Here is a 19,390-nt window from a genome sequence, read left to right as displayed (position 1 = left end):
GAAAAATAAATGTCGTATTTCTGATCGAAATTTGACGCTTCATTTAACATACTCAAAATTATCCATTTAAAGTCAAATATGCGCCGTTTTGTTCGTAAACTTGTTACCATTTAGAAGGCAACTTCATTATCCCCCCCTTATAAAACCCCCCACCTTATTTGCTAAAAACTCAGACAGCCAGTTTTCGCAAGCCTCTTTTGAGGCCAACTTAGTATCACCAAGAGTGTTTTGCATGGACCGGAAGAGATGATAATCACTTGGAGCCAGGTCCGGACTATACGGTGGGTGCAATAGGACATCCCATTCGAGCTCCCGTAGCTTCTGCCGGGTCATCAAAGATGTGTGAGACCGAGCTTCGTCCTGGTGGAAAACAACACCATTCCTATTGATCATATCTGGCCGCTACTGGTCAATCGCCTGCTTCAAACGGTCAAGCTGCTCACAGTAGAGAACCGAGTTGAGGGTCTGGCCATAGTTGAGCAGCTCATAGTGCATGATTCCCTTCCAATCCCACCAAACACACAGCAAAACCTTCCTCACCGCGCTTCGACCACGACTTTTTTTGCTTTAGGTTGTCGTACGTGATCCACTTTCCATCACCAGTCACCATCTTCTTCAAGAATGGGTCGAGTTCGTTCCGTTTCAGCAGTGCATCGCAGGCGTTGATTCGGTCTAAAAGATTTTTTTTGCGTCAACTCGTGTGGCACCCATACATCCAGATTTTTTTGGAATCCAATCTTCTGCAAATGGTTCCAAACGGTTTTATGGTCTATACCCAGTTCCTGGCCAATCGAGCGAGTGCTCACATGCCGGTCTACTTGGATGATTTCAACGATTTTATCGGTTTCCATTGGCCTAACAGTACGGGGTGTATCTTCGACAGCCACTACACCAGAACGATATCGATCAAACCAACACTGTACTGTGCAACACTGACAATATACGACATTTCTTTTTCCCCAACCCAATATAAAAGGATTTCTAGGAGCTTCCTGCAACTTGTTTTCTCGTCGATATTGTTCATCTCATCTTCTATATGGATTTCTGTCTGTTTGTTTGTCTGTCTGATTCTTATGGACTCGGAAACTACTGAACCGATCAGCATGAAAATTGGTATGTAGGGGTTTTTGGGCCGGGGAAGGTTTTCGTGATAGTTTGAGCCATACACATTAAACACCAATTAAACACCAATTTTTACTCGGGAATTAATCAAGCAAATGAAACTAAATTTGGCATATGGAGGTTTTAGGGTGCAATAAATGATTCTATGGTGGTTAGGCTCTCCACTCCCTTCTCTAAGGGGGGCTGCCATACAAATGAAACACAAATTTTTGAATTTCTGAATTACTTACTTATTCAAGCAGATGAAACCAAATGAAGCCATACAAATGAAAAACAAATTTCTGCATTACTCGAGAATCATTGAAGCAAATCAAACCAATTTGGGCATATTGAGGTATAAGAGTGCAATAAATGTTTCATGCAAATGTTTTAAGGGATACGAAACGTTTCTATGGGGAATAGATACTCCTCACCTCTCTCTGACGGGGGGAGGGGGTCACTGCCATACAAATTTCTGCATAATTCAAGAACTAATCCAGCAAACTGAACATACATGAGTCATACAAATGAAACATGAATTTCTGCATTACTCGAGAATTAATCAAGCAAACGAAACCAAATTTGGCATGTGGCGGTTTTAGGGTGTAGTAAATGATTCTATGGTGGTTAGATACTCCTCCCACTCTCTTAGGGTTGGCTGTCTTACAAATCAAAAACAAATTTCTGCATAACTCGAAAACTAATCAAGCCAATGGAGCCAAATTTGGCATGTGATCTTTATTCTATCATATTTTCTGTAGAAAACATTTATTTCATGTAACGGAGAAACATGTTATTTGCAAGTGGTTGAAAAATCTTGAACGAGAATTGTGTCTGAAAATAATCTGATATTATAATGATGAGTTTTGGTAGAAGTACTAGGAATTTTATAGTAAAAGGTAAATTAACGGGGTCGATTAGAAGATCAATCAATGAACAGTTCTGCGATTGGACTCATGAACTTGTGCTTACTAAGAAAACGTGAATGTATGAAGGTATTGATAACAAAAAACAAATTGTGGGCAGGACGAAGTTTGCCGGGTCAGCTAGTATATTATAAAAAATATCCCCGAAAATGTAACTGTAAAAAATAACCATAATCCACCGATTAGTTTATAGTTTCCAGTTTGCAGTTCTTCCCCAAATGCAATTATTTCAAGTGTGTATATGTGTGAACATTGTATTTAGTGAACAACTATATGAAAGTCAAACGTTTGTATTTTACTTTCGCACGTATGAATATAACAACGAATAATATATGCACCTGTTCAACCCGGTGACAAAAAGGACTAAAATCAAATAAGAATAATCCGGTAATGATCTTATGCATTATATTCAATAAAAATTCCACGCCACTAACATTTCATTGAACAATATTCTAGAATATGAGAAAGGCACTTGTCCAAAAAAGTTACTCCTATACTCGCGTCGGGGTGTCAGACCGAAAGTGTTAAAAAAGTGGCACACGTCCCCTTTGTGCCAACACATGCGATACGCTAAACGATGACGAACGACAAATAACGAAGCAAGAGAAAATCACAAAGTCGTAGTATTGATATTGTCTGAAAAATGAACGAATTATTGATTTTTCGGTCTCACGGTCTTATGCGCGAGTATAGGAGTGTTAATAAATAGACCTTTGATTCCCCGTTGAATGCACGTTTTGACGTACGTCTACGTCTACGTCTACGACTACGTCTTTCATTACGGGTGCCAAATCAGAAAACAGGTCACGTTTTTATGAAATAAAGTTAACGTTAATAACTATTTTTGCCGCGAACGGATTTTGGCGATTCACATACTAAACGAATCGGAAATTCCGTAAGATTTGTTTAATATGCTATACATTAGAATCCCCTGGTTTGTAAATGGTTAAAATTCATGAAAACTTGAGGCGTTACCATTTTCCCATACATTTGTTCTGTCCATTTGTGTGCTTTCCCGAACAGACCTGTCAATAACGAGCAACTTATCGACGACCAACGGAGGGGAAATCGTAGGATTCAAAGTCAAAAGGAAAAGTAGAAGAATGAAGGGGAATAGTTGCCTAGAGTATAAACAGTGGATCTAGCTGAGGTAAACTTAGAGGCGAATGAACTGCAAAGTTTAAAGCCTCTTAAAAACAAAGAAAGAAAGAAAGAAGGTAAACTTTCATTCGGCGTCGGACTGTTGAGCAATTCAGTTCACTTTGCTTTCGCTGCGCTTCGATCTAAGATTGGACCCCACCAGTGGTAATCCAACTTGGATATTGTCGTTTGGTTTTTCTGTTCGTTTTTCGCGTTATTCGTATAGTGTTTTTACTTTCCGCGTCATAAATTGGACGCTTCGCGTAGTGTATGATGAGCAAGAAGAAGAGGAAGGCAGGCTCGAGCCCTGCAAAAAACGAACGCATTGCCAGGGGCAATAATATTTTGATGCAAGCGTCATCCAATGATGTACGCGATGTTGGTGCAGTGAAAAGCGCTCGCACTGAACCGAGCCTTCGCGAGTGTGACACCGCATCGCACTACAGCGATGTAGGCGATTTCGGCGCGTCGGTCGAAAATGTAAACGCCGTTACCCAGGCAGCAACCAAAATCAAGCTCCCCCCGCTGGTGGTGAAGGCGGTCGCTCTTGACAAACTCATCAGCGAATTCGCATTGATGGGTGTTACGGAAGAATACAAGCTGTGTGGCATAATTCAGTCTTTTTTCCAAGCAGTTAACATTGTTTGTTTCCCGTCATCATAAGGGCTTCGTTGGTGCCTTTGAGAATGCATCAATGCATTAAACTGACGTTATGGCGAAGCAGGCGTTAAGGTTGTGCGTAAAAAAATATTTGGCGAATACCAAGCATCTTGAATGTCTTACTGAAATGTTATAAGTTATTTGGGTTCGCGTGCCAGTTGCCAAACTGCCTTCAGCTAGGATTGCATCAGCGCTATGAAGCATTGCTACTGTTTTCTAGGTTGTTATTAACAAAAAGAGTTCATTTCGCTTGTTTAGTCACCGAGAAAATAAATGTCGTTCTGGAATTTTGTATGTGGTTTCGCTTGCCAGTAGCAAAACTTCCTCCACTAAGGGTGATAGCTGCGCTTCTCTCGAGCATGAGAAAGAAATACAACTTTTTTTTCGAGGCCAGTAATATTAACAGAAGCTTTTTTATTTGAGAATAGCGCAAAATGATGAGAAGTGTTTTATATTCCTAGTAGTTTCAAGCCACCAATGTATGGCTCTGTGTGCATGCTATGGCGAACGCTTGTTTGGCGCTTGGTTTGCGTTGTACGAACGATGCCTAGAGGTGCGATTCCTTTAAGGAAATACTAAACAACATGTAGCATGATATTTGATACTTGCAAGTGTTGTCATTGTTGTTGTTTCCATGCGGTGCCAAAGATATATTGATGTAGTTATGAGATGTGGAATAATGGTGCTGGTGCAACATGTATATAATCGACTCTAGCAGAGTCTATGTCAATTGCGAAAAAGGCAAAAAAAAGAAAAGCGTTCGAGGTAAATTTTCATTGCATTGACATGAAATAAATTGCGACTTACGATCAGATAGTGTATTGTTTTGCGAGGGCAAGAATGAATCATCAATCAATTATTGTCAACAAATTCTACAATGAAAAAACCATTTCATAGATTATTCTACTAAGCAGTTGTTTCTAAAATTTCACAGCATTATAGAATAATATCCGAAGGTATAAATAAGCGATTTATATAGAATAATAGCGTAGTTCTACGTCAACAATGCAGTCGTATCTTAGACATAACCTCCTATAATTTTTTTCATTTCATGTTAGTTACTAACTGAAGTGGTGTACTTAAATTTCTAAATCGTTCACAAAGGAATTGGGGACATACTTACAACTTCAAGCTCAAACGTTTCGAAACGTGTATGAAAAAGGGCACTGTGTGGTTTTCGTATATAATAAACGACCAGGAGCTGTTAAACTATACGACAGCTGTTGGTGGAAGGGCTACAAACTTACTTATATTTTTAATTTGGTTGAAAATTGCACCATTTATTTTTTAAAAGCCTTGTCTGAAACTGCCCCCCTTTCCCCTATGTTTTATGGCTGCAGTAACGTAGAGAGCCGGCAACAGTATTTAGTGGACAGTTTGTCTTGATGGCGGTCAGAGATGATATTGAATTCATGAGCTGTACAAACTAACTAAGAACGACAAACTTGATGGTACAGCTGGCACGTGGCATGGCAGTCGGAAAGGATCTCATTTGACTGATTGGTAATCAATATAGTTATTTGTTTATATCACTTTATCGAATTTATTCTCTCAACAGTCAAACAAAAACAATTGGCTATCGTTAATATAAAATCAATTAAAAAACAGATATTCGATTCCATGTTTCACAACTTAAAATAAGTTATCCACTAAAGTGTGATGTAAAAATCTGATTTGTCATAATTTACAGACTGTTTTGTACGACATCGACGAACAATTTTTTTTTCGGTCTGAATCAAAGCCGTCGTGGAGTCTTGAAAACTCTCCTCTAGTGTATGATTGTTTTGATGTTTCGATTAATGTCTTTTATTCCTAGTTTCCTAAAATAAGTGCACTTTCCACAACCGATCATCTCGACCGATCCATTATCGTATAAGAAGCTTATAAAATCATTTTTGAACATTACTCTTATCAGCTCCAGTTTGCTGGTGGCGAATTCGAGATTCTTGAATTTTCGGTTGTACGTGAGACTCTGGTCTATAGTCTCGCGGTCGAATTGTTTCTCCCTTTTTTCTGCCATCAACCGGTCGTTTGAGCCTACAACCGCATTCCTCGGTATTTTTCGATCGATTTGCTTAAACAAAACGAGAGGAATATCGCCAAAAGCTGCACTAGTCCTACTCCAATGGCCACCACGATCACTAGATTCCGGTTGTACATGATCCAGTCAATGAGTGCGTTGTAACAACCCTGCAAAAATTGACAAAAGTAATTTTTTAAGTAAATTAAAAAATTAAAAAAAAAGAGATGACGATAGAATGTAGCATACCTGTTTATAATAACTATTACTATCCGATGGCGAGCTGGAACAGTTTTTGTCTGTGGGTTCAAAAAGTGCGGTTTGCTTACAGCATGTTTCGGGAATGACTCGATTGCCTTTGCTCTCATTCCACTTATCGGACAGGTTAAAGTCCCGATAGTCGTCAACTCCGCAGCAGTGCATTTCGGACATCAGATAGTTCCACATTAGTGTGACTGCGTCGGATTGGTTTCGATCGTTGCTCGAGTAGTATTTGGAAATCGTCGCTTGCAAGTAGTTTTTGGTCTCCGTCTTGGCACGATCTTTGTAGGCTGCCGCCAAACCACATGCCGTGACTTCTAGAATCAGTATCACCAGCAGAAAGAGTCCATACTGTGGGGGAAAACGACAGGAATATAAATTGCTGTGGGGCTAGTTGCTTATACATTGCTGTTGTTGATTGCATAACAAGCAGCATTTTTCGTCGGTATGATGTTGCTTAAAACTGTTCCAGTTCGGTAGGTTTCAAGCTCTTTGTTTTGCGTTGGGCTTTCTGAATCGTTGAATGGAGATTTACGAAAATTTGTTTCGAGCTTAAGTACTTGAATATTTAATTTTTGTTTCATTGCTGATTTTTTTTATCTATTCGTTCTAACTTGCTAAACAACTATTTGTAAGTAATTTATTGACCAAACTCAAGAACGATTGAAATAATGGTGTTCTGCAAAATCTGTATCTATCACCGTTTAGCGAAAAATTTAGTCATTAATTCTACCATCTGATAATTGCTAAATTGGTAACTACAGTTAGGTACAAAGAATTGCTTACGGTGGTCAGAAGGCATTGACTTTCTCGCAGTGCTCCGCAGTATCCGAGAAAACTTAGGAAAAACATAACAGCACCAATAGCTATCAGGAAGTACGCCAACTGCTCTATAACCGCGGGCTGTGAGAAGTGCTGAAAAAGAAAGAAGAATATAAAAATGAATGAAAATTGAAAAACGGGTAAATCTACTAAACGAATAGTAATATTTTTGATGTCATTCCGATATAAATTGAATTGATGATGAAAAACAATTCACAGAAGCATATTCAAGAATGAGGAAAATATATCCTTTTTTCTTAAATGTCTATGTCTAATGTCAATCCATAATACTAGAAGGGGGTTATATCTGTGATATAACCGCAAGGACTTCGTAGGATTACCGTTGGCTTAGCAATCACTAAGTAACAAGCATATGGCTCTTAGACATTTCATCTTTCGAATAAACTGATTATCATACCACTTCGTTTAGCCGGAAAAGAATCATGAACGCTCAAAGGAGGAATCGATTCCTCCTCGGAAATACCCAGCGCAAATAATACCTCCTCTCCTACCCCCGACAATCGGAATCATCCGTCGATAGCGGCATTCAGCATTGCCAATGTTCCAGTTTAAACTGGATTCTTCCAATTTTTTCCTCGTTAAACCATAACCAGTTAAACCATAAAATCCTCCAGTTTTTTTTTAAATATTATCCAGTTATATCCAGGTTTTTATACAGTAACTCAAACCCGTAATCGTACTCTACCATGCAGATCTGTTTTCCGTTCTTTTGAAAATCGAAAACAAGCTTTCGGAACATTCTATTTACATAAAGTCATAGTGTCTAGTGAGAGTTAAAAGGTTTGCTATCTGTTTTCAGAATAATGGTTTTTATTTCTCTAAAAATGACGAATGTATGTGTTAATGTATGAAAATTGACTCAACCTCATAATCATACGCTGGTTGAAATCTCTACTCTATTTCGAAGGAGTTGGCCAATTTCCGGAACCCATCATTAGTATGGTATCCCTTGTTCATTGCAACTATCTTTAGTTGTCTTTAGCCATATCTACGAGGTTTTTGGTGTATTCGGAAGGAATATTTATCAATTTTTTCATCAAGTGGTTTTTAAAATCGTTATTTTTAGAAATTTAATGGTTTCTAAATCTCCTGCATAGATAACTCCCTCAGTTTTTTTTCTTAACAGGGATTGATGTCAGAAGATTGTGGAGGAATATCAATAACTTTTGAGCAATAGTAATGTAACCATGTACGAAATTTATATGTATTGCGCTCTGGGTCATTGTCTTTGCAAAACTTGAATCCTCGATTCCATCACATTTTGTTGACACTTTGCTTCATATTTTCCTTCAGGATGTTCAAGTAAACATTCTGATCCATCACACCATTGAATATAAAGCTATAAAACCCAAACAATATTGCTTCCGTTTACATCAATGGAATATTAGTTTATCATTGTCACTCAAAAGATTTTTAGTTCCAAATAGCATTAATAATACGCGTGATCTAAGCTCTCCTATTTGACACATAGTTCGTAATAAAAAGAGATAATGCATGGTTTGCATAAAATGCATTTGCATCATGGTGTTTATTTTGCAGGTATCCATGCTATGTATTTTTTTTTTCAAAAATACTTTCTCGAGTAGGTTTCAATATTAGGTTGGGGAAAAAGTTATCCATTATTTTCTCGATAGCTGGATTTAGTGATCGATATCTCGCGTAATATCGATCAAGACCTCTATAATAGAGACATTATGAAGCTACCTTTAGAATGGCAACCAATTTTGCAACAAAACGGTGCATATTTGACCCAAATCGGACAATCCGCAACATATTAAAATAGTTTTGAATATCACCCAAAAATAATGAACCTAATATTTAAGCATACCTTATTTTGATCTTGATACCAATATTTGGTTCGGAAAAGTCTGATATAAGAAATAAAATACCAAAAAGATCAAACAAATGGGGAGAAGCAGCTTTTCAATACCAAAATGATACTTGAGCAGTTCTGTTTGGTTATGAATGTGCTCATTTCAGTATTGGTAGAATATTGTGGAACATAATCAAAAATTATTCTGTTGCATAGATCACGGCACAAATCAGTGCACCGAAACGCCAGTTTGACAGTTTTGCGTGTTTTGTTTCTCCAATTCGTTCTAATTTGCACTCGTCCCTATTCAAATGTTAACGAATGGGAGCTGAAAAAGCCACGTCAAGGCGTCAAACCGACGGTAAGGTTAGGCACTGTGCATCGATCTATTGATTTTTTTTATTCTACATTAAAAATTGCAAAAAAGATAGCAACGAAGTTGGTCAAACGCAAGTCTAAAGAAATGTTAAAATTCGCGTTAGAAGATAACGGAGGATTGAGGTTAGATTCAATGCAGTGATGTATCACCAGAAACCGTGTCCACATGCACCTCAATTAATCACATTGTCGTCCAGTTTTGCGACAATCTTCTATCAGCGGTTTTTTGAACTTGTAGCAATAAATACGAGATTTTTCAAGTTCTACCCAAATAAGACCGTATTCTCTAGATGCTCTAGAAGAAAAGGCCTTCAAATATTGATATGATATGAATAACAGTTTATTTCCCCATTACACGAATTACATATAAATACTACACGAAGTTTCGAAGGAATATCTCAAGCATTGGGTAAAATGAGTTACAAAAAAAAATGCGACTCCGCTCAGACCGGCGGCAGAAAAGAAATGGGATTGGAAGAAGAGTATAGTCCTTGGCGAGCTAGCGAGACCATTTTCATGTCACTTCACAATCATAACTAAATAGTTTTCTTCCTCTTCTTCTTCTTCAATTAGAGAGACTTTAAATGTTTGCAGTTCATTCGGCTCTAGCCCTGAGAAGGGCCTTTGGGGTCAGCTCAGTTTGAACAAAAAGTAAATTATTCAGAAAAACGTTTAATCGGCAAACACTGCCTGGAATAGGTTCCGTTCGATAGAGCGAAAAGCATTAAGCGCAGCCGCCAGATGGCGAGGAACATGAAGTACAGCGCCGGCGGTAACGTGTTAAGCGAGCGATCCATCTTCCCGTCACTTTCCAATCCCAACTATGTAAATGAATTTCCGAGCGGGCGCTAGCTTGTATACAGATTTGTGTGATTTCAATAGTCTGTTTCAAAAGCAATGTTTAAGCTATTGAAACCAGTTTTGGGTCAATAATTAATAATTTAGTTCAGTCGGCAAAGAGGTATTATCGCTCAAAATCTTGTTGTTCCGACGTAACGCTCTCGTTTGGCGTCATGCACAAATTACGTAACGCTAAAAATCCGGATTTTGGACCCGCTCCCCCCTACGTAACGCAATTTCCTATCTCTAATATACAGAAAGTAACGCAACCTCGACCCCTCTCCCCCCCTCCCCCCTTATCACGTTACGTAATTTGTGCACGAAGCCTTTTCAAAACATTGAATTTACATCCCAGTATAGAAATGAAAGACGTAGTCCTATGTCAGAAAGGTTCTATAAACATTCGAAAAATCCATTAGGCCATATGAATAAAAACAAAATTCACCTTTACTTTACTTCATTCGAGCAGTCGAGCAGTGAGATTAAGTTTTTACTACGTTTGGTATGAATAAAATTAACAACTAAGTATTTACTTTTCGAAAATCGATGATAAGCTGATTTCGTATGAATAAAACAGCATTTATCAAGTATATACTTCGTAATTATCAAGTGTGCTCATGGGCATACTTTGGATCTGAAAATACATTCATTCGTTTTGATGTTATATCCGATTTATGTTTAATGCTGCTATCTTGCGCTTGAAGTTAAACAAGTTAACAATCCGCATTGATGGCATTGAGCTTCGTTTACTAGTTTAGGGGAGCGTAAAAAATTGATTTATTTTCAAGCGGAATGAACACGTTTATAAAATTTAAATTATGAATGAAAAATAACACTTCCGTACCAAATTAGCATTCTGTTTAAATAAAAAAACACTTTTGTTCGCAGGTGGTGAAAAAATCTTGTACGAAAATTGTTTCTGAAGACAGCTTTATATTATAATGAAAAGTTTCAGTAATGTTGGGAATGTATAGACAAAGGGTTGAATAAAAGTCGGAAAAAAGTGTTTTTAAGTGACTAAATAACATGATGAAAATTTTCATTCAAATTTTAACATTTAAAAACTGGCTGAGTGTCTTCTAATCTGATAGGTATTACACTAACGAGATAGGGACCCAAATCATGATCCCTAATTGAAAGTCGCCACCAGACGCCGACACTATTCCTTTGTCATCGCGAATACACGCTTTGTCCAAAAAAACCTAAACAATCAGTTGTCAGATGTTTGACAAAGTAAAAACTATGTTCGAATTCGAACATGCGTTAAAATTAAATTATTAAAGTAAACTTTTATTCATACGGATTAAAGTAAATACTAGGAAAGTTTACTTTACTTGGAAACGGGCAGAATAAGTTAATACTTTTTTTATTCATACGACCTATTGTCTCATAAGTATACACTACCTCAGAACGAAAAATAATGTTGCAGAACCGGTTGAAACCTCCTTGAACATACTTTATTAGAAAAGTTCATTCAACCATTCACCAGCAGAGATGCCAAACTTCCTGATTTTTGTAGATTTCCCAGACTTTTTGGCACGTTCCCGGATATCCTGACAAAAACTCAATTTCGCCTGGTTTTTGAGAAATGGTCCTGATTTGCCCTGATTTTTAACTTTTTACTTTATCAGGATGAACATTATTCCTAAAGAATATACTGAGATTCCTGTAAAAACTTTCCTGCAAATGAAAACTACAATGACTCTCCGGTCCGCACATGTATAATGCTTACATTAAATTCAATTCTCCTGCTACAAAGCTGTACCAAACATTTTCAACAATATGTATGATCGTTACAAATCGACTGAACAAGCGTTTCCAGAGTGAAAACTACGCACAAATTTTTCGAGACTTTTCAAAATAATGCTAGATAATTCCATGAAATCAGAAAGTTTGAAGAATGTAAGAAATACTAACGAGAGGAAGTTTGAAGAACAGCAAGAACTTGGATGATGTTTACATTTCATAAATTTCAAAAAATCCGGAAAGCATTGGTATGGTTTGATGATCAAGGGCTTCAGATTCTGGACTGGTCAGCTTGTTTACCAGATCAAAATCCTATTAAGAACTTATGAGGAGTGATCGTACGAATAGTGGATGCTGTTTACAAGCAATGTGAGTGATTTGAAGAACTTAAACGAGCAGTATTCTCTGCGTAGAACGAGATACGCACTACAATATGGCGCAACTTGGTCAAAACCACCCCGATTGGGTTATTTGAACTGATTGAGAACTAAAGATGACCTACGAATTAGAAACTTATTGTAAATCATGTGAAATTGATGTTAATTTTGTAAAGGAGTGAGAGTTTTTCCATCTGGTTCTATAGTTATGAAACACTGGAATTTTAGTTTTTTGAATGTTTCGTGCCTGAACACAACAATAAAGTTCAAATGGCCAGTCTTTTAAATGAAAATAGTTATTGTATTCTACACTATATACTTCAATTCAACTGACTTCTTACATATCTCTGGAAACACAGAAATAATGAGTCGATCTATAGTTGGGAAACGCGGTGTACGAGTATCCGCATAGTCATTGATTTTTTTGTTCCATTTATTTATTTTAGGCTCATTAGCATTTTAGTTGTAACAGAGCCGAATTTTAATCGTGTACATGTCACATGTTTATGATATCTATAATTGTCACATAAGGGGAGGTGGGGGTAAAACGGACATGTTAAGGAGAACTTCAATTATATCTTTGGAATCTCATGTCTCCCAAAACTTTGATGCAGTTTCTTGCAATTCAATATTCTGTTTTTCTATCTAATTGGCCAAATATTTTACAAAAAAATGTTTTTCAGTGTTTTTTTTTATTGAAATTAAAACAGACCGAAAAGTACAACATTTTCTCAACTTTTCTGAACTCATCACGAATGTCCGTTAAATGATGAAAAAATCGAATTAATTCACCTAGAAGTGATATCGTGCTTTTCAGCAGTATAAACGGACAGACCCTCAACTATTTTGCTTTTGGTTCTAGTTAGCTTCTAAACAGTCTACATTTGGCGATTTGATTTCCATTTATAGACCCAGAGCATTCCTTAGAAATAGATTAAACAAACTTTTCACAGTCCATCACCCCCACTGGCAACTGTCCGTTTTACCCCACCAGTACAATTATTTCAAAAATAAAAATTTTCCACTCAAAAATTAATTTACTTTTCCGTACATACTTAATATGTTAACTAACAAACCGAAATATAACCATCAGCGAATTGAATTTTGATATTAAACCACTCAAAATGCTTAATATCGAAGCAGCTAAAATTACATCCACACGCGGAATAATGTATGATTTTCGGTTTTTGTTTCCCTGTGATTAGTATTCATTGCCATAGGGTGGCTTGAATATTATAGAATAACATGTAGAAGGTGCTCTCATTAACATAAATCTGAAATTCAAAGTGTAACTATACAAATCAACCACCTGTCCATATTACCCCCACTGTCCGTATTACCCGCGGTTTACCTACACAGTTGCCTTTTTTCGGCGTAAGAGTATCTCCTGCTATACCATTGCATATGGTACATTTACACAGTAGTCATTTAGGCGTAAAAGTTCCATTATCCAGTTAGACCGGACAGCGGAGACAGTTGATTGATTATTGTTGAGTTATTTATAGAACAGCAGCCCGATGTTGTCTTGTAGAGCAGAAAAGTTGTATGGATGAATCCATCTTATTTCGACCGTGGATCGATCTTCATCGCTGATGATTGTTGCGTGGACGTAGTTATTATGTAACAATACAAAGATGGTCAATGAGGGTTCTGAGTTTTGAACTCACGATCGATCGCTTACTAAGCGAACGCGCAACCAATGTGGTCACGGAGACCCCCATAGTCATTGATAATGCAGTACATTTCAAAGTGCAATATTACTCAAGGGGAGCTTTTTGAATTCAAAGTCAATATAATAAGATTTTCTATAACATTCGTTCATCAGATTCAATGTGGAATCAACTTTAATGATGCAACTATAGTGAACATAACCATAATCGAATAAAATAACACCAAAATTTAAAAAAAACCTACAATTCATTCACTGCTGATATGCTTTCCTCATTTGATGAGTAAAGATTAATTCTAATGTAAAAGATCCCTGCGAAATTTTCTCTTCTGCTCAAAATTGTACGTTGTATCGAATTGTACGTTATATCGAAGCATAATAAAGTACTCACAAACGTAGTCTATAATACATTATTGTGTTGCTGTTTTAGTAAAGTTATTGAATAACTTCAATCAGAAGACGAAGCCAGCCTATCTCATGATGTTTCCCTTCGTACTGTTGATTATAGCCTGATTCACTTAGAATCCGGAATCACAAAATAGCTGTATTTCGGGATTGATTGAAGGTACAAAACTTGATTTAGCATCACAATACAGGTAATTCGTTGTTTTATCAGAAAAAAAATATTGAAAAAAATTTTCCTTTACACTTTGGAAATGTGTTCGTTTTTTTTTTAATTCGTTTATTTTTACAGGCTCAGTTACGTAAGTTTAAAGGAGCCGAATTCTTAAATATAATTTTAAAACTACATATATAAACAATTTTCTTACATCTATGGTTAGTAAGGTGGAAAACCGATTACTCGCGGTGTACTCGAGTTTAGGAGGGTGACATATTTTTAGGAGGAGGATGGGATATAAGGAAATTGTAACAATGTTGATGAACACTCATTTCTTAAATCTATTCGTATATATATAGTGTATTTACATTTCAACTTATTCTACTATTTATAGCAAGGGGACGAATTACCCGCAAAGGAACGAAAGGAGGGTGTAAGGATGTAGGGACAATCACACACGAAGATCTATAGCTTTAAGGAAAACATATATATGGGACATATAATCAGGGTCTATCCGAGCCAACACATCTCTCACCGGCACATTGGACTGCTTTTCTCCGGTCCGAAGGGAGTTTTCTAAATTCGATCTGGCGACAAGATACAACTCGCACGACCAAACAACGTGTTCGATGTCGTGGTAACCATGGCCACAACCGCAGAGATTGCTGTCGGCAAGATTAAAACGAAAAAGCAGCGCGTCTAACGAACAGTGATTGGACATGAGTCGGGAGAAGGTGCGAATAAAGTCCCGACTCAAGTCCAGACTTTTTAACCACGGTTTGAGGCTAACCTTAGGGATAATCGAGTGAAACCACCGGCCCAATTCATCTTCATTCCATTTGCGTTGCCAGTTAGCGATGGTATTTTTGCGGACTAAAGAATAAAATTCATTGAAGGCGATTTGACGCTGATAAATATCGCTTTCAATTGCACCTACCTTTGCCAATGAGTCAGCCCTCTCATTACCCGGAATTGAGCAATGTGAAGGGACCCAGACAAAGGTAATGACATAACAGCGTCTGGATAAAGCACTCAAAATTTCTCGTATTCTCTCAAGGAAGTACGGCGAGTGCTTTTCCGGCCTCACTGAACGGATAGCTTCGAGAGAGCTAAGACTATCCGTTACAATGTAATAGTGTTCAACAGGTCGTGAGGCAACGCTGTCCAGCGCCCAGTATATCGCTGCCAATTCAGCAATATATACCGAGCAAGGATTCTGAAGACTGAGTGAGGTGCTAAAAAATACGTTGAACACTCCAAATCCTGTGGACTCATTCATAGAGGACCCATCAGTAAAGTACATATTATCACAATTGATGCGCCCATACTTTGCGTTGAAGATCGTAGGAACGAACCCCAATCTAAGATAATCTGGATTTTCATGGATTTTCTCCTTCATGAACAGATCGAAATGTACAGAGGAATTGATGTAGTCAGGAAAACAAACACGGTTGGGAATATACGAAGAAGGAACAACCTGCATAGAGGTGAATTCTCGCGTAACTTTTGAAAAGGTCCAATGTAACATTTTCGTCAACTCGAGAAAAACGAAGTTGAAGACCCGAACATTAATCTGCGAATTGTATTGAAAGGTATCGATCTCTATCGCAACTTTCACCACTAGCAGTCAAGAATAACTCTGAAAAACCAATCGTAACTGTTGTTCAGTGATTTGAGCTCAAATTTGAAGCCTAGGAACGAAAAATGTTACATTGGACGTTTTGACTGCCGCGTTTGCACATTGGACATATTACGTTGCACGATGCGAATCTGAAACTAACTACTAAACAGCAATTCAAATATCAGCATTTCGTTCTAAAGACATATTATTGTTGTTATCACTCGTTGAATTGCACTGAAATCGCTAACAACGCCTGTAAGAAACAAAAACCCAAAACGACCGAAGTACGACTTTGTGTTGTTTTGACTGCTTTGTTACTTCGGACGTTCCGAGCGTCGGAGGAAAGTGGCGTCCGAAGTAACAGCCGAGTGCTTAAAATACGAATCTGCACATTGGATATTTTTTGTATCGGCGATAAAAAGATGAAGAAGATAGATACATGAACGATTGTTTTTGTAATGCATTCAATGATTGAAAACTAAGAGCGTGCATCCATTAACTCGATTTGTTTACTTTTGTTACATAGGACCTTTTCAAAAGTTAAGCGAGAATTCATGATATGAACTCATGAATCCAGAATGAAAATTTAGCTCGATCAATTGCTCAAAATTTCCGATCACCAATGGATTCATAACCTTACACCGAATGAGGAACCGAAGAGATAATAAATTGAAGCGATCTTTTAGTGGGAGTACGCCTGCCAAAACCTCGAGACTCATGGTATGCGTTGAGGGCATACATCCCAACGCAATACGGAGACAAAGATACTGAATTCGCTCGAGTTTAATGAGGTGTGTTTTGGCAGCTGATTGAAAACAGAAACTGCCATACTCCATCACTGAGAGAATAGTTGTTCGATACAACATTATAAGATCTTCGGGATGGGCTCCCCACCAGGTGCCGGTAATTGTACGGAGAAAGTTTATTCTTTGTTGGCATTTTTTACTCAGATACCTAATATGGGCCCCCAAGTACATTTGGAGTCGAACCAGACCCCAAGATACTTGAATGACATAGCATGAGTGATCGGTTTACCCAAAAGTTGAGGCTTTGGTTTTGCTGGTCTATGCTTCCTAGAAAAAACCACCATCTCTGTTTTCTCCGTGGAGAATTCGATCCCTAGCCCAATGGCCCAGGTTGAAAAATTGTTCAAAGTATCTTGTAAGAGTTCTTGCAGGTCGGATTCGTTTGATCCTACGACAGACACCACTCCGTCTTCTGCAAGTTCTATTAGGCTGCAATTTTGTGTAAGGCAATTGTCGATGTCGCTTACATAGAAGTTGTACAAAAGCGGGCTTAAACATGAGCCCTGGGGGAGGCCCATGTAAGAGAACCGACTCTCCGTGAGAAAAGTTCAAATGTTTCTCACAAAGCAAGTTATATAACATATTATTCAATAGAGGCGGCAGACCCCGAGAGTGTAATTTGTCTGACAAAACCTCTATTGAAACAGAATCAAAGGCCCCCTTTATGTCCAAGAATACTGAAGCCATTTGTTTTTTTTCGGCGTAAGCCATTTGAATTTCTGAAGAAAGCAACGCAAGACAATCATTTGTCCCCTTGTCCCTGCAGAACCCATATTGTGTATCTGAGAGTAGGCCATTCGTTTCAACCCATCGATCAAGGCGAAACAAGATCATTTTCTCCAACAATTTCCGTATACAAGACAGCATTGCTATTGGGCGGTACGAATTGAAGTCGGACACGGGTCTTCCGGGTTTTTGAATAGCTATAACTTTTACTTGTCTCCAATCATCTGGAACAATATTATTCTCCAGAAACCGATTGAATAAATTCAACAAGCGATGTTTCGCCACATCAGGGAGGTTTTTCAGCAAGTTGAACTTAATTCGATCCGATCCCGGAGCAGAATTGTTACATGAAAGGAGAGCAAGAGAGAATTCTACCATCGAAAACTCAGAATCAAGATCGCACCTATCTTGTGGTATATCTCGAATAATTTTTTGCACAGGAGCGGAATCGGGACAAACCTTTCGTGCAAAAGTAAAAATCCATCGATGTGAATATTCTTCGCTTTCATTCGTTGAAGAGCGATTTCTCATGTTTCGAGCCACTTTCCATAATTTTTTCATTGACGTTTCTCGTGACAAACCTCCCACGAAATTTCGCCAATAAGCACGTTTTTTCCCTTTGATTAAGTTTTTAAATTGATCTTCAAGGGCTAAATACGTTTGAAAATTTTCAGGGGTTCCACGTTTCCGAAAAGCTTTAAATGCATTCGATTTTTCTACATAAAGCTTGGAACATATGCTATCCCACCATAGATTGGGAGGCCTTTGACGAATAGTGGAACCTGGGATGGGTTTCGTTTGAGCGCGAACCGCGCTGTCATAGATCAAACGAGAAAGGAAGTTATACTCCTCCAATGGAGGTAAACCATCTCTGGAATTGATGGCTAGAGCAATCGTGTCCGCATATTTTTTCCAGTCAATGTGTCTTGTGAGGTCATATGCCATGTTTATAGATTCAGAAGAATTCGACCCAATGGTGATGGAAATTTTGATTGGCAAGTGAACACTACCGTTGGGGTTCTGGATTACATTCCACCTGCAATCTAACGATAGTGAATTCGAGCAAAGCGAGAGGTCAAGAGCACTTGGGTTAGCAGGAGGTTTAGGTACACGTGTTGTTTCCCCAGTGTTCAAAACGGTCATATTGAAGCTGTTACAAAGGTCATATATCAACAATGAACGATTGTCGTCATACTGTTCCCCCCAGGCAGTTCCGTGAGAGTTGAAGTCTCCCTAAATGTGTACGTTATATCGAGGTAAAATGTACGTTATATCGAGTGACGTTATATCGAGGGTACGTTATAACGAGGGTACGTTATATCGAAGTTTCCCTGTACTGAAATAAAATCGTGGGGTATATGACGAAACAACCTAACAATGGACAATGGAAATCCGGAAATTCGGCATACAGACAGGCCAAGCTAAATAAAACCGTTTAAAAACAAATCTGTTCTGGAAGAATAGAATTTTAAAGCCGTGTGAAAGATGGTAAAAGATTGTAGAACAAAATAATAAAATAATAAATAAAGTATACCGGGGCAAGTTGAAACGATTTTTTCGAAGTTCAACCTGAAAGTTATCTTAAAAACTAAATCACTGAATTGAAACCTGTTTGCAGCATATACAAGATATGACAAATGATTTTCAATAAAACATAGAGAATCACACTGGATGTTTCGAAAAATTTCAATTTTCAAAATGTTTAGTTTTCATATGCATTGTTTCAATTTGTCCCGTAAAGCGGGGTAAGTTGAAACGCGATCTATCAAAAGTTTAATGCGCGGTTGTGCTTCTCGAACAATCTATAACTGATTTATGAAACACTAAATTGAAGGTATCACATAAAAATAGGTTAAAAAGGGTTTTCGGTACACGTGAGATGTGGGGGAGTAGTCTGATACACA

At 37.8% G+C, this 19,390-nt stretch overlaps 1 protein-coding gene across 3 annotated transcripts in view; it reads right to left on the bottom strand.

Moving 5' to 3' along the window:
• Positions 1 to 5,343: 5,343 nt before the first annotated feature.
• Positions 5,344 to 19,390, bottom strand: part of LOC129769813 (tetraspanin-9) — a 116,427-nt gene continuing 102,380 nt past the window's right edge. For all 3 annotated transcript variants that reach the window (XM_055772291.1, XM_055772289.1, XM_055772290.1), the window contains exons 6-8: positions 6,895 to 7,023; positions 6,097 to 6,459; positions 5,344 to 6,017 (exon numbers count right to left, since the gene is read on the bottom strand). In XM_055772291.1, coding sequence (XP_055628266.1) covers positions 5,865 to 6,017; positions 6,097 to 6,459; positions 6,895 to 7,023 — 645 coding nt within the window. In that variant the 3' untranslated portion in view covers positions 5,344 to 5,864. The remainder of the gene's footprint in view (positions 6,018 to 6,096; positions 6,460 to 6,894; positions 7,024 to 19,390) is intronic.

This window comes from Toxorhynchites rutilus, chromosome 2, assembly GCF_029784135.1.
Source record: "Toxorhynchites rutilus septentrionalis strain SRP chromosome 2, ASM2978413v1, whole genome shotgun sequence".
Taxonomy (NCBI): domain Eukaryota; kingdom Metazoa; phylum Arthropoda; class Insecta; order Diptera; family Culicidae; genus Toxorhynchites; species Toxorhynchites rutilus.
The sequence above is the reverse complement of the archived record's forward strand: the minus strand, read 5'-3'. Positions and strand labels throughout refer to the sequence as shown.